Consider the following 15,188-nt stretch of genomic DNA (forward strand, 5'->3'; position numbering starts at 1 on the left):
TTGCCGCTCCCCTCAGAAGCAGAAATGAGCACAGCAGCCATGCAGCCCACAGTCAGAGCTCCCTGCTCCTGGTGAAGCCAGACGCCTGTCCTCGGTCAGGGAGAAACAGCTTTTCTCTGAAAGTCCTGCTCCTTTTGTGAGGGTTGAGATTACACCCATCTTACTGTTGTCATTTTATTTCGTCAGAGGCCACATGCACTCTGCCAGAGTCAGAGGGAGTGCACCCTCCCCCTACTGTGGGGGACGGTCACCCCCAGTCCCTCTCCTCCATTTCTCCATCCCTTTGGGATTCGTGGCCCATGCACAGGGGCCTCAGGCCGCTGGGCCCAGGACACAAACTGGTCAGCTAGCTGGGACCCGCTCTCCTAGCCACTAGACCACAGGCCCAGCCCAAATGCACCCATCTTATTAAACAATCAAGCGAAATGCTCACCCCGCAGTGTTCTGTGGGGCTATACTTCCTGTCTGATTCCAGAGGAAGATGAACTCACAGTCCATTACCTGGGAGCTAGTGTTGACTCGGCAGCAGCGTCACGACCACAGGTTTATCAACAGCTCACTCTAGTAACACTGGCTTCTCTCCTTACGGGGAGCTGTGATGTTTCCATCCAGGATTTCAGAGCACCAGGAGCCGGAACAGCAGGGCTGTGTCCCCCCACCCCCACCCCCACCCCAGTGTGCTCAACAGGAAGCCCAACTGCATTTCCATCCTCTTGGCGCAGCCCTGGGGACACCATTGTTTCCATGCTGCCTTTGTCCAGACTCCCTGTGCTTAAAGTCCTGATTCAGAGGAAAGCGATTGGGTACACTAAACTGAGGAACTCGAAGAGATAAAAATGGACCTCAAGCAATAAACATTCCTTATTCAAAAGTATCAGACGTCAGCATATTTCACCTATCAGCACTCTCAACCAGCTTTGCTGTCAGTTCTTGTGCAAACTCCATTCTGCTGCCATGGCAAATTAAACGGCCACATTTAAATTTTTTCCTACAGTTCAGATCTCTCTCTCTCTTTAACCTTGTGGCCAAACTTTGGACTGTAGCAAAACCCTAAACGTTTGTTAAGACACTGTCAGGCTGGAGGATTCTCGGACCGTGCTCCGTGTTAGAATCCCTGGCAGCAAAGAGGATGTCTCTCCCACACTGAACTCGCCAGCGTAGAAGCTGATAAACGTGAATAGTCAGAGCTTTGAAAGATGTTTCGAAGTTATTTTACATGAAGACAGTTGTAAAAAGGCTTAGAAGTTTCTAACTCTGTCACTTTCGCAGCAGCTAGCACAGAAGATTTCTTTGATTTGTTCATTAAATATATTATTTTTACATTAATTGAGCTCATTTGATGAGAAATAGTCTCACTCTATAAAATTTCCACCTAATGACTTGGAAATCTATTCAAATTTTTCACCCATTAGTTCATTTTAGAATTTCCAAAGAGTAGATACCGTAGGCAAGCTGAGATATATCTCAAATAAGCTGGGACACATCAGATCTAAAGACATGGCTTGAGCTGGCAGATGGCATGGTGATTAAGGTGCTGGACTCCCACATGGCTGACCACAGTTTGAATCCCAGACCTGGTGGTTTGCTTTCTCACTTTTCCTCTCTCTCTCCCCCCGGCTTAGTCAAATTTAACAATAATAATAATAATAATAAATTAAATTAAATAATTTTTTAAGTGGCTTAATGATGTAACAAGTTTTCCTCATTGTAAGCACAGTTGGTGCATTTTTCCTTTTAACCCTTTTTCTCAGTAGATCAAAGAGTCCATTAATGCCATGAAGGTCTTTGCCTCGGTGCTCTGAGCCTTGCTGCATGAGCTGGTCATCTAAACCACTCCTGTCACACAAAGGCTTCTGAGTTTAGATCTGTTACATAGAGCAAAGTTCTCACCAAGATGAGATGAGAAATGCATTTTCCCACAGTCTACTGTATTTTCTGATAACATATGTCAAAAATCTGAAGTTTTTTTTTCTTTTTCTTTTTTTTTCATTTTGTGCCTTAATTGCAGAAAAAGAAAATCAGAGGTGAAAATGTGCTATATCTGATATTATTAATGTTTCCTGGAAATGAGAACCTGCAGAACAGTTGCCATTCAGGCTCAGAAAGTTTTCAGCATCAGTCTAGATGTAGTTCATATTATTTCCAATAGGTTTGCATTTTTTTTTTTTTTTGCCGTTTCTTGAACTGGTTAAAAATTGTCATGCAGCTCTGTAAGAAACTATATAAAGCAAAATTTAGATATTAAGTGAAAGCACTACAAAATCCACCGTTTTCTTCATCTTGGAGCAAAGGCTGCAATAAAACCAATGAGATTATCTGATTTTTCACTTTGGAGAAAGAGTTTTCTTCTTAAACTTACAAGTGGTCTAGGTAAACCCCACTTTAAATCCATGAGGCGGTGAAAAAGAAATGAAGCCAAACTGTAGAGACCTTCCCTCGCATGAAACTCACTTGATTGAACCTTTCTAAATTCACATCTAAAATCTGTCTTCATGAGTAACAACTCACAAGTATGTAAATAGTAAATAAAGACTTAGAATTAGGCAAAGTGGGCACTACATCTACCGTATAATTGATTTAGAACTGAATTTGTTTATAATAAGTATCTGGATTCAGTAAACCCACGAAGAAGTCATTCATTCAATCAGTCATTCATTCATTTGATAAGGGTCCAACTTGAATTTGATGCCCATGAATAAGGCTTATGATATAATTAGCTTGATCCTGTCCTCCAAGATCTGGTAAAATGTAGAAGAGCTTAATAAACACAAAACACCTGTGAAGGGTTTTAGAGCAACAGGAAGATTGGGGCGGTGGGAGTAGGAGGCTATAGACATCTCAGAAAAGATGTTTAGGGAGTCAACTTCACAGAGGAAGTAAAGGCAAAACTAGGGAAAATGTGAACTTGGACTTATTGCCAGGAGGGAGAAGGGAGCAGGTGCCCATGAGGAATTGTAAAAGCATGAATGAAAATTGCACACATTGTGGTTCAGAAAAGATCCCATCCGAGCAGGACAGGAGGTCTTATCAGGAAGGAGTGAACAGTGAGGTTGGTTTCCTAAGGGAGATGATGCTGCAGAGGCCCCACGTGACTGGGAGCTGATGTGATCCATCAGAGAACGTAGAGCCCGCGTCATGTTCAGGAAAGAAGATGATTAGGAAAAGCAATTGGTAGGATAAACTAGGAAGAAGAGAGCTTCAAGATTGAGGCCAGAGTCTAGTGGCTATCGCCCAGGATGGACTAGAATGGACCCCAGGGACTAGTGTGTTCGCAGAGCCACATACACGGCATGACAGCAGACTAGGAGATTCAAAGACTCATCCCAACTTCCACGCCTAGGCTCAGGGCTGGCCGCAGGGAGAGACAACCTCAGCACTTACTAGTGGGGCCATGTGACATTAGATTTTATCAAGGTCTCTCATAATAGAATCACAAGAAACCATCTGTTGGCATAGTGGTTTAGGTGACTAGATCCCACATGGCCAACTGGGTGGTTCAAGTCATGGACTCAGTGACTTGAAAAACACCCGTGACACGTGTGTGTCCAAAATCTTGAAAGAAGAATGGAAAAGGGATTATGGCATGGTCTTCTCCCCTGTAGAGTGCTTTCTCACTTTCTTTCTTTTTTTTTTTTTCTCTCTCTCTCCCTCTCTCCAGCAAGTACTCTATAGCATAACTACAATAAAAGTAAAAAGAGGAAAACTATCTCCTGAAGGAAAACGGAAGGCCCTTCCAATCTTCTTAGAAGATGGTCACCTTCAACTTTGATTCAGAAACTTGCTTAACATCTGTGGCCTGAATTTGGCCTTTTGACTTTGTTCTTCTTTTTCCTTCTGTCTGTACATTAATGTTTTATGATCGGCTTCTATATTAGACCTTCCAACCTTATTTACATTTATTAATACTATGAAATTTCTATTAGCACGTGCAGCTCAAAGACACTTAATTCAGAGGTTACGAAGTCTTGAACTAAAGTAGGAAATAGGATTCCCAACTAAAATTTGAGCATAAGTAGTTTTGAAGATCAAGAACATAACACTCTTTAAAAGCATAATATCTGGTACATAAATAACTCATAACCTATTAACACAGACATACACAGTGCCAGGAAGACCATTCAGGTACTCAGAAGACTCCTTCTTTTTATACCTTCTTACCTTTTCCCGCGACCCGACAGTTGTAGGTTCTACTTACGCCTTTGGTCCGCCTATGCCAGGCCGCCCTCCCCTGAACGGTGACATCCCTGGAGGGGATGCTCAGCTGCTTCTCCATCTCGTACCTATTAATGCAGTTCCTCATCTGTGAGACTGCAAAACCAATATCTGCAGATCTAGGAGTAAATCATAGTACACACACATAACGATGGGAGGACGGAATATGAAATTAAAACCAGAATTTCCCCACATTCACCATGCGTCAACGGCATTGGGAAAAAATCCTGGAAACGGGTCCACCTTCGTTTGTCTTCCTGTGTGTCTCTGTGAGTGGTGTTCTTATGTCAGAAAGGGAGGGGCAAGTCCACGAAAGGGAAGCGAGATCAAGTCGAGCAGTCGAGCCTCCCGGGAAACAGCACAAGGCTGCAGTGGGACCAGGTCTCCTCAGCATCTGTTCATGGGACTGCCTGGTCCTGACACTCCTTCTCAGGGGCTCACCTTCTGCCTTAGGCAAAGCTGAACCCTCCCCCGATGACACGTGACACCCAGACCTCTCTTCGCAGGTCTTCCCACCCCGTGTTGCTCTGTAGCAGATTCTCGCCTCAGTGTCTCTTCCTCAGGACCCCCATCTCTTTCTGCTTGTGTCACGTTCCCCGGTGACCTCACCTCTCTAGACGTTGATTTTCTCCTCTGTGAAGGAGAGGAGCCATAGAACTTAGCTCACAGGGCCTTTCCTCCCTTCGAGTGACCCAATCTGTGCTGTCCTTCTTGTGGTTGCTCCACCGTGAGATAAGACAGCAGGAAACAGAGTCAGGACAGGCAGCTGGGCTTGGCCCTCTGTTCCTTTCAGACACAGTCTGCACATTGAACGGTGTTGGCCGAGAAGAATCACATGCTCACTTCATGAGCTTGAATTCAGCCAATTCATGGATGACTGCATTCGTGTTATAATCGGCCCAGAGAGGAAGAAATTGGTGGGCCCATCTATTTTTCTCAAAGGTCAAAAGAGTCATTAACCACAGAACACCCTAACTTGTCTTTTCATAATCATTCTTAACTGGATCTGTTAAAAAAAAAATCAACTCATCCTTTGGTCTTTATTCTAAGGAATCAAAATTTATGTAGACTTATTGAAACAGCAGAATGGAATAACATTTGGTAGTATGTCAACAAATAATTGGCATTTCTGACAGTGTTCTTTTTCTTAACTAGAATTAACTATATAAACATTTGGTCCTTTCAGGCTTTTCATAGAAATTGATTTGGAAACTGATCTTGGTATGTACAAGATTTGTGACTTATTTTGAAGAACTATCCAGCTGCCTTGTGATCATCTTTTCAGTTGAAATACAGGCATCATTTGAATGGCCATTTTTTCCAAAACTTGCTCCACTGTGATGTTATAAAAAGTAATGTTAGGGTGGGGAGGAGCCAGAGATGGTCCAAAGTACGGTCTCTTCTGTATACAGAGGCAGGAGATTCAGAGAAATTAAGTAACATGCCCATAGTTAAACACATACTAAGTCACTGAACTTTACTAAGCTTTTGAAAAATTATATCCCAAGTTATTTCCCTGGAAGTCCACTGCTCTTCCCTATACCCGTATACCCCAATCATTGTCACTGCTCACTTGAGAGAGAAATAAATCTACTTTGCAGTTGGAACATGACATTTGTCTAGAAAGTTTCATGGTCTACCGAAGGAAATTTAGATGTTTAATTGACAACTGGGCCAGCATCCACAGCACCCTCAGTCTCACGAGTGATCAATGACCCCATTCAGAAGATGAAAATGTCTCCTTGGCTTTGGGAAATGTGATGGCCTCTTGCTTTAGTCACCAGCTTCAGTGTCAGAAGAGAGGAAGAGAGAGAGACATCCAGCTGGGAATCGAGGGCTTGCTTCAAAGCTTTTATCTTCAGAGGAAAGAAATCTGTGAATTTCATTAATGTCAACAAGATCTGAGAAGATTTGAAGTATTTAAGCCCTTGGGCATCTCTCGCATGCCACATGCTATGGTTATTGTAAATTTTTGGTTGCAAAGCCATTGCCACTTTGATCCACATACCCATGAGCCAAAACTTTAGAAACAACCATTGTAGAGTCAGACTTAGGGGCCAGTTGAAAACCTTGAGTTTCCTGGGACCAGCAGTTGGCATGATGGCTATGTCGCTGGATTCTCATGTAGTTGACCACGGTTCGAGTCCCGGACCCGGTGGCTTAAACTCACGCTGGGTGCGTGTGTGTGCATGCCCAAGATCCCAAGAGGAGAATGGAGGAGAAGGGATTGCAGCATGGCCAACCCCCTGGGGAGTGATTTCTCACTTTCTATCTCTTTACCTCTCTTTGTCTCTCCAGCGAGCTCACACGTCCTATAGCAAAAACCTCTCTCCCCCCCACCAAAAAAAAAAGAAAAAAGAAAACCTTGAGTTTCAAAGGAGACCTGAAGCCAGCCAAGGCAGCAGTGGTTAAGCAGGGCCCAGAAACAGACGTGCTGGAATTCTAAAAAGAGTGACACAGGTTATGGTTAAGGAGGAGACAAGCTGGGTCCCCTCAAAGTAACACAGCAAAGCTATAAAAACAATGGGATAGGAAGCATTTCTTAAGGACTCTAAAACCAGATAATTTCACATCTCCCCAAAAGGCTTCTCTTTTTACTCAACATAGAAAATGAATTTGGCCTGAGTTTTTCCCTCCTCTTTCCTTTCTTCTCCATTGCTTCCTCTCCAGAAAAGATCAGACTGGAATTCATAGTCATTTCCCTTGTAATTATCCATATTTTAGAGAAGAAAAATGTTTTTCCCAAAAGGTAAAGCTATTTCTATAAAGTAAACTGAGTCCAAGTTAACTCTAACTAAACAGATGTCTCTGGCAAAACAATTGACAGTTGAATCTAGTTATTGAAATTGACAGTATCTTAAAGATAAAACATGTCCATGTTCTTTTCCCCTTTTTTAGTTCAGTAAAACGAACAAACAAAACAATGTTTTTAAATAAGTAAAACTAAGGCCCAGCCCCTGGTCACTCAGTTGGTGGCAAACACAACTGCAGTGCTGGAAGCCGCGTAACCAACTGCTGGTTCAGATCCCCGGGCCGGCTGAGGCATGCAGGGCACGCCCGAGATCTCGGCCAGCTGGAGGCTGGGGAAGGCGACTGCAGCATGATGAGACCCATCAAGGGCACTTCTCTCTCTCTCTCTCTTTCTCTCGTGCATGTGCAGTGCACTCCATCATGAATAAAACATACAAATTTATAGAAAGAGCCCTCAGAAACAACTGTTTCCAAACTCATATGAGTTATCTTCTAATAGTCTCTTTTTTTGAGAGAGAGATTTTTACCACAGGGTGCATGTACTTGCCAGACAGACAGAGACACAGAAAGCAAAAAGTCCCCCCCCCAGGGGGGGATGGCCGCACCACAGTCCCTTCTCCTCCATTCGCCTCTCAGGATCTTGGGCACGCACACACATGCACCCGGTGTGAGTTTTAAGCTGACAGGTCTGGGACTTGAACCACGGTCGACTACATGCGAGTCCAGTGATGTAACCATTACTCCATCTGCTGGTCCCTTTAATAATATCTTTCCAACAATACCGTTACCTTTTTAATACATTTCTTCTGAAAAAATTAGTTTTATTCTGGGAACCAGCAGTTAGCGTAATGGCTGTGTTGCTGGACTCCCACTCTGTCTCTCTCTGTCTGGCGAGTGCGCGCGCCCTATAGTGAAAAACCTCTCAAAAAAAAAAAAAAGAAAAGAAAAGAAAAGAAAAAAAAATTAGTTTTATTCCACTAACAGTTACATGTCTGCTTAAAAACCAGTAAAGGGAAACAGAACTATTCTGCCATCTCAAGCTCCTGACTGCCATGTCCACAAAACCCGAAGGGAGAATTCACCGGCACTCCTCCACCAGAAAGTTCGTGCTGACTGTGCTGACTCAGGGTCGCGGAGAAACATCTCATGGTGACGATATTGCTGCAGTTTCTGCCTGCACCTGCCTGCCAAGACCCGAACCTGAGCCCCGGCCTTACTTTCTCTCTCCCTGGTGCAGGGCCTCACCACCACAGTGGGAAGGAGGCAGCAACAGCCCTGGCTGACACCGTCAGAGGTTATGGGTCGACAGAAGTCCTTTCTGTTGGACTTTAGAGCTCTTGCAGCTTTTTAGTTCAGCATTTGAGAGTCAAAACAAAACAAAAAATAAAATGGTTTTCTGATCCATAAAGAAATGATCTGATGTCTCCTGTGAGCAGTTTTGAGTTCCATTCAGTGTGTCTCCAGTGGCATTATGAGCCCGGCGGGCAAGCACTGTGGGACCAGGCTCAGCATGCCAGACCTTGCACCTGAGGGCGTGGTACAACAGAGGTGCTCACCTGAGACGCGCCCATGCAGAGATGCTCCTCATAGTTGGTTTTCTATTGATGTGCTCAAATACTGAGAAAGCTTCACTCAGACTTGGCCTGGATTCACAGCTGAGTACTGGGGGTGCCTAATGGCTGCGCTCACCAACAGGCGTTCCCCACAAATGGCCAGCGAGCAGCAGTAGACCCAGGGAGGAGCTGGCCAAACCAGGATGCCTCCTTAGCAATTTATTTCAAACCCTTGGTTTTATGACGGTAATTCAGCTCTAGCTATGCAGAGAGAAGCAGCCTGCCTGACTCCAGGTCTGGTGCTGCCTGAGGCAAAGGAGAAGGCTGTTTTGCCAGGTTAATCATCATTTTGTTTGTCTCAATTCTTTGCTAATTTCTGCAGGTACTTAAAGTGCTATCATGGAGTACTTTACAGGCAACAGGAATCATTCCTTGTCATACTATCCTCTTAGGGTGTTTAGACAAATTGGTGTTGACTCTGGGCATTATTTGTACTATTCCTTATTGTCTCCTGATACTCAGTTGTTGTTTTTTGGGGGGGAGGGGGAATTATTTATTTTAGTTTTATTTATTATTACTGTTTTCTAATTTGCCATAAGGTCTGTGCGCTCAACAGAGAGAGAGAAAGCGAGAAACAAGCTGCCAAATCTGGGGCTCAAACTGTGGTTGGCCACGTGGAGTCCAGCACCTTAACCACCGCGTCACCTGCTGGCCTATCAGCTGGTTTCAATGCAGTCTCCCAAGCTAGTATTTCTATTAAGAATGTTTACAAACACAGATTTCTTTTTTTTTTTCATTTGCCAGACGGCACATGCACTCATCAGAGAGAGACAGAGAGAGGCAGAAGGAGAAAGTACCCGTCAATGGAATGTGGTCACACCTCAGTCTTCCTCCACTTCCCCACCCTGTTGGAGTTTGGGGCATTCATCCCGGGCAGTGTTTTTCAAGTCTCTCAGCTGGGACTCCAACCGCACAGTTGGCCATGTGAGGCCTGGCTTCCTTACTCACTAGGCCATGGGGACCAGTCTGGTACATTGACTCTAAAGGCTTCCAGCTCTTCAGCACTTGCAGAAGTGAGAACAGGGTCTGGGACCGACTGTGTGTCTCCATCTTCCCTCTGAGAAGGCAAAGCTGCTGCCCCAGGGACAAAAGTTCAAAATTAACCAAAGTGTTTCTCCCTAAAATCAGACCCACTTACTTCATCACTAGCGGAGAGCACAGGTGCGTTTCATAATGAAGCCCTCTGTTTAGAACCAAATGAATAATACCCCACACTCGCTGAGCCAGGTATCTGAAATAAGCACTTGTTTGTTTTATACTTCAATGCCTGAAATAAGGCTTTTATTTCCAAATAACTCCTTTTTGTGTTAATGTTCATGTAAGAATAGCCATACAGTAAACATTTAACAGTATTTAAAAAAAAAAAAAAAAACCACAAGAGTGTGAAAGATCCAAATTTGAATTAAACTTTCCTTGTGGCTCCTGGGGACCACATGCACAATTGTCACTAAAACTCTAAGATAAGAAACCCCAGTGTCTGATGAAAAGAAATGGGTCAGCGTTCTCTGAGACAGGTCCCAGTGGCAAAGCCAAGCCAGGAGGAGCAGGCTTGGCCAGGTGCAGGGTGCATAAGGCTGTCTGTATTTCCAGGGTGGGTTTGAGTGGCCTTTGTAGCTGACAGGGGCAGCGAGTGGTGGGCCTCCTCAGCCATATCTAAGGAACCCCCAGAGTCAGGAGCCTGTCCTACAGCCTGCTCTTGGTGCCGGACAGAGCCCGCACACTGTGGAGGGTAAGCGGGAAGAATGACCACAACAGCCGCCGCCACCCGGCACTCGCTCCTCCGTGCGAAGACGTGGTGCCCCAACCACGCACGGATCCAGCGGCACCTGGCTCTGGCCACAAAAACTGTCCTTTATTTCCAGCTTTGCTTCCCTTGCTTTTGATTTTTGTTTCTCATTTTCCTGTCATAGTACTAACTAAGGAAGAGAAGAGAATGAGGCTTCCACTCAATCCAAAAATTGAAACCAGGGTGAGAGCATTTCATCGAAATGCTTTGTGATCCAGGCCAGCAGCTGGTCTGTGTCCACTGAGCCGCAGATATCTGTGTAAACTGTGAGCGTGTCACATGTGACCTCCCCCTTCCCGTGGCCCCGGGTGCCAAGGTGCCCTGACAGTCACGTCACAGTCACAAGCCGAATGCGTGCCCCAGGACATGCCATGTCTGGAGAGGAGACTCAGATGTACCAGAGGTCTTCGAAAAGTTCACAGAAAGTGAGTGTTATGCAAAAAGCTAGACATGGAGGTCAAAACATTTTGAACCAAAATTATTTCTGTTTTTCCACGAATTTGTTGTAGTCTCCATGAAGCTATATCCCTGATAAAAATGCCACCTAGGAAGGAAAAATCAGAACAATTTAGAGAGATTTGGGTAGGAAAAGAGGGTGTATGTTATAATGCTCACATAAATCAAAGAAAATTCAACATTCAGAGCAATAAATGCCCTTAAAATGATTTTAAAATACACCCTGAAACTACTTTCAGGGTGTATTCGCATGCCTCCTGCATGCAGGAATCTCTGAGAATAGGAACTAAATCCCTTGTTCTCTCTGCATATCATCCTTTTAGAAGCCCAAAGTCTGGTTCAAACCATTGCTCTAGTCCTGTCTGGTAGGTTATAAATAAAACATCTCTTTCCATCTTTCTAGATGCTGGACATAAAATAGACTCCTGGTTTCCTAAACTGAAATGTCATCTTCCTAATCAGAATTGACAATCGTAAATAACTATCCAGTTGCTTTTTTTATTTGAAGCAAAGTGTTCACAAACGTATTTCCCATCAGTGTTGTATGTATTTAAAAGGGTGAGCAGAAACTAATCACCTCGATTTCAAGTTCTCAAAGAAACTGACAATACAGCGGTTTTGAAATAGAGACCACAGTACTCACCTGCCTCTCAACACAGTCTGACACCGAGCGGTGCAGTGTCATCACGACAGCATATGAAGTACGGGATGTGGTGCTTTCACAGTCTTTTTTGCTGCCCCAACAATACACATTCTGCAACTGCAAGATATTCCAACTCCAACTCACATTTTGAATAAACAACTTCTATTCTGTTCTGTTATCATCTGGGATTATACTCTGTTGAGAAACAAAAGAGCTACATAGTCTACTTACTCCTACACTTAAATATTTTTTGAAAAGTGAGAACATGAAATAAAGTGTTGCTTGTCGGTCCTGCTTCTGGAAGGCAGGGGAAAGCAGGGTGTGTTCAGCCTTCCATTGTGTGCAGACTTTCCGAGCGCCCTGCCTCCGTCAGGAAAATATGCCTGTCCAGTGGTCTATTCAGCGTTTGACCTTTTGACTAATATGCCAACAAAAGGCACCATTTATGAGTGATTAGCATATTCATCTTTGTCCCAGGCCACCCCAACTTGACATCATCACCAGTTGCATTTTCCACATGCCCCCAGGGGTTGCACCTCGGCTCAGCTGTCCTTCGTCAACAAGGGTGGGACCCGTGGGTCCATCTCCCTGGGCCCATCTCTGTGGTGGCCAGGAGGAGTTTATCAACAATGTAATTTGGGGGAAGAGGGATTTGAGGATCAGTCAAAGACTCCCATGGGACTTTCTTTCTGCTCCGATGGAATACCAGGAAGCCGAGGTTGCCCCTGGCAGGTCCCTGCTTTGGCGCTCCATTGTCACAGGGTGTGTTCCCTCCTGTCCCTTCTGACTCCTTTGCTACTTTTTGTCCTGCTCTTTCTTGGGATTCCTCACACCAGTAACAATTGCCATCAACCCACCCCACCCCCCAAAACCACACCACCACGCACACACTCCTCTGGTAACGCAACTCAAAGACCTTTTCCTCTTGGTCAATTCAGCAAAGTGGAGCGACGCTGGGTTGTCCCGTCTGGTCCAGCGCTGCCAGCTGCACTGCCTCTTCCTAGACCCCCACGCACATCTTTCTTTAAAACGCCTGTTTGCTTTAAATGTGTATTTGGCTACAATTTTGTTTTTAAAATGTTTATCTTTGTTGTTTCACTCCAAAGTAACAGGGCAAGAACCCTTTCGTTCAGAAATCTTCCCTTGTCTGTTCTGTAGCACTATTATGTATTTTGGACGGTCATCTGCTCCACAAGCCAAACTTGAAGTTAACTTAAATCCAGCTTTCCATGTGACAACAGAAAGGTTTCCACTATGGGGAGGGAAAAGCCGCCTAATTGTGAGGGCTTTGGGAACCATTTCAGTTCATTTGTTATGAAAAATACACTCTCCAGTTGTCTGGCTCACAATCTGCCTCCCTGTAAGTCAGTAATATTTCTTCCGCCTTCACCCCTACCGAAAGAAACCAATCAGTGCAGCAATTCATTTTCTCTACATTACAGGAGATAGTGATAGTTCTCTAAGCAGCTCCTGGAAGAAAATTGAACCCAAGAACCGCTCGTCTGTGCTGTGCGAGACTGTGATTGTTCTGTTCATTCTGGTCTGAACCATCACTCCGTCTTTTCCAGCCCTCCCGAGTAGCAAGGGGCTCGGGGTTTGAAACACCTTTTTTTCCTTTTACTGTTTTCACATTCATACGAGATAAAATGTGGGGGCTATATCTGAAATATGGCTAAAACGAATCTCTCCTCTGGTGAGACGCACTTGCAGGTGGCCCTGTAGCGTCCCTGGGCCTGGGAAGTCCTCCCCAGCTCCGGCTGCTCTCGCCCACCTTGTACAGGTTGCTTCCATCATGGAAAAGGCTGGGGGTGTGAGCTCACACCGGATCCAGACAAATAACCACGTGCTTGCTGGGAGGGTCAGTGTCGGGGAAGCACCTGGAAAGCTGCTCGCGGAACGTAGCAGAGAGCTCGTAATGACTATTATTCAGAGGAAAAATAGAACTTGTATAGTCTGGGCTATTTTCGTCACTCTCATGACCTTGGCAACCCCTCCAGACATCGTAGTGTGGGTGCAACCAGGTCCATCTCATCCAAACATCTGAGGTGAAGTCTGCAGCATGAGGAGAGGATCTTGGCCGTAGGCCGCCCAGGACTCCCTTCCCCCGTAGCACCCAAGAGGCAGCCGCAGCAGTCACCTGCAGGCTCTGGGTGTCCAGGCCTCAGGTGGGTCCGCCAGGCCCACTGCTGCAGCTGACCTAGCTCCCTGGGCTTGGAGATTCCAAAACTGGCAGCGGCATAAACTCCCTGCAGAGCCGTGACCGTAATTGCCATTGTTCATTCTGTGACCGATCCGGAGCTGCCCGGCAGGAAAGCAGTGTGTTCGGTTCCCACCTGCGTCCGGAATAATTCCAGATAACTGAGCTCTCGGGCCCCTGACACTTCCCAGGAGAAAGAGTGCATCGTGTATATGAGAACTGCAAAGACGGGGTGGGCTCAGCCTCTCCTTCCAGTCTCTCCATTGTATACCACACAGGACGAAGGGCCCGATCTGACGACAGAGTGTTCCTTCTCAATACGCCACACTGGGGGCTGGCAGGTGGCATGGGGGTTAAAGGGCTGGAGTCCCACTGTGCCGACCGCAGTTCGAGCCCCAGACCTGGTGGTGTGCTTTTTTGCTTTCCCTTTCTCTCTCTGTCTATCTCTCTCTGGTCAAATTAAAAGAAATGATAATAACAAATGGAATTAAATAAATAATTAGTATATATATATATGCCATGTGTAAGTCCAAAACACGGAAGACCCAAGGGAGCGCCGCATGTGCTCATGTGTCCCGTAACTGTGATTAACACTCGCTCCTTTCCTCTGCTATCTCTTTACTTTAGAATACTTTTCGTCAGCTCCAGTCTAGGACTTAGTAATTTTGTAGTTGTCACCACTCCTAAAACTCTGTAAAACCATGTGAAAATGTTCAATGTTTGCATCTCCTAATAAGCATGCAGAAAAAATGCCTAGACTGACATGGACTCTGGGGGACTGTGAAGAACTAACTGGCCTCTTTGTGTGTTTGCATGAATCAGTGAACTCGGGGGACGGCATCGACTACAGCCAGCAGAAGAGGGAGAACATCGGTGACCTGATCCAGGAGACTCTGGAAGCCTTCGAGCGCTATGGAGGAGAAGACGCCTTCATCAACATCAAGTACATGGTTCCCACCTACGAGTCCTGCCTGCTCAACTAACCGTGGAGTGCTAACCAGAGGAAGGCCTCCCCGGGCAGCGCGGCCGTGACCGCCTGTCCCCGCTGCCTGTCGTTTCTCATTCCTTATGACTTCTATAGCTTTCTTCCCTACAGCTGCTCGAATAGTGGCTTCTGAGCCACTAGACTGTCAGCCCTATTGAGAGCAGCTTCCCAATACATAAATGGTGCCTGTTTCTTAGATTACAATAGTGTACTGTGCTTATTTGTTCTGCAAGAAGAATTGCTTCTTTATACAGCCCGGGCAGAGGCAGGAGTCCGAGTTAAACCTTCAGCTGTATAGACAATAAAACTATAATTTTCATACGCAATCCAGCAATTGCTGTTCTGTGTCTGCCTGCCCTGAGGGTGATGTCAGAGGTTGTAAGGGAAGGGTTTATGCTGACTGCTTAATAGGTGTTTGTCATGGAAGAGAAGCAGCAGCTCGCTGTGCCTCTCCAGCAGCTGTGCGGGGTAATGTGCTTTGACATTCAATAAAACTGGTGAATCTATATTCCAATTACAGCAGGAAATTTTTTTCAGCCCATTAG

At 45.4% G+C, this 15,188-nt stretch overlaps 1 protein-coding gene across 2 annotated transcripts in view; it reads left to right on the forward strand.

Annotated features, from left to right (window-relative positions):
* The window catches only part of PACRG (parkin coregulated), a 564,165-nt gene extending 549,324 nt beyond the window's left edge, over positions 1-14,841 (forward strand). Inside the window, exon 5 of one of the 2 annotated variants that reach the window (XM_006152252.2) lies at positions 7,971-8,131. In XM_006152252.2, the coding sequence (XP_006152314.1) occupies positions 7,971-8,116 (146 nt within the window). In that variant the 3' untranslated portion in view covers positions 8,117-8,131. Of the gene's footprint in view, positions 1-7,970; positions 8,132-14,480 lie in introns of those variants that run through there. The other variant, XM_006152251.2, reaches the window with a different exon arrangement.
* The last annotated feature ends 347 nt before the right edge of the window (positions 14,842-15,188 follow it).

The sequence above is a fragment of the Tupaia chinensis genome, unplaced genomic scaffold (genome assembly GCF_000334495.1).
Source record: "Tupaia chinensis unplaced genomic scaffold, TupChi_1.0 Scaffold000346_1, whole genome shotgun sequence".
Lineage (NCBI taxonomy): Eukaryota > Metazoa > Chordata > Mammalia > Scandentia > Tupaiidae > Tupaia > Tupaia belangeri.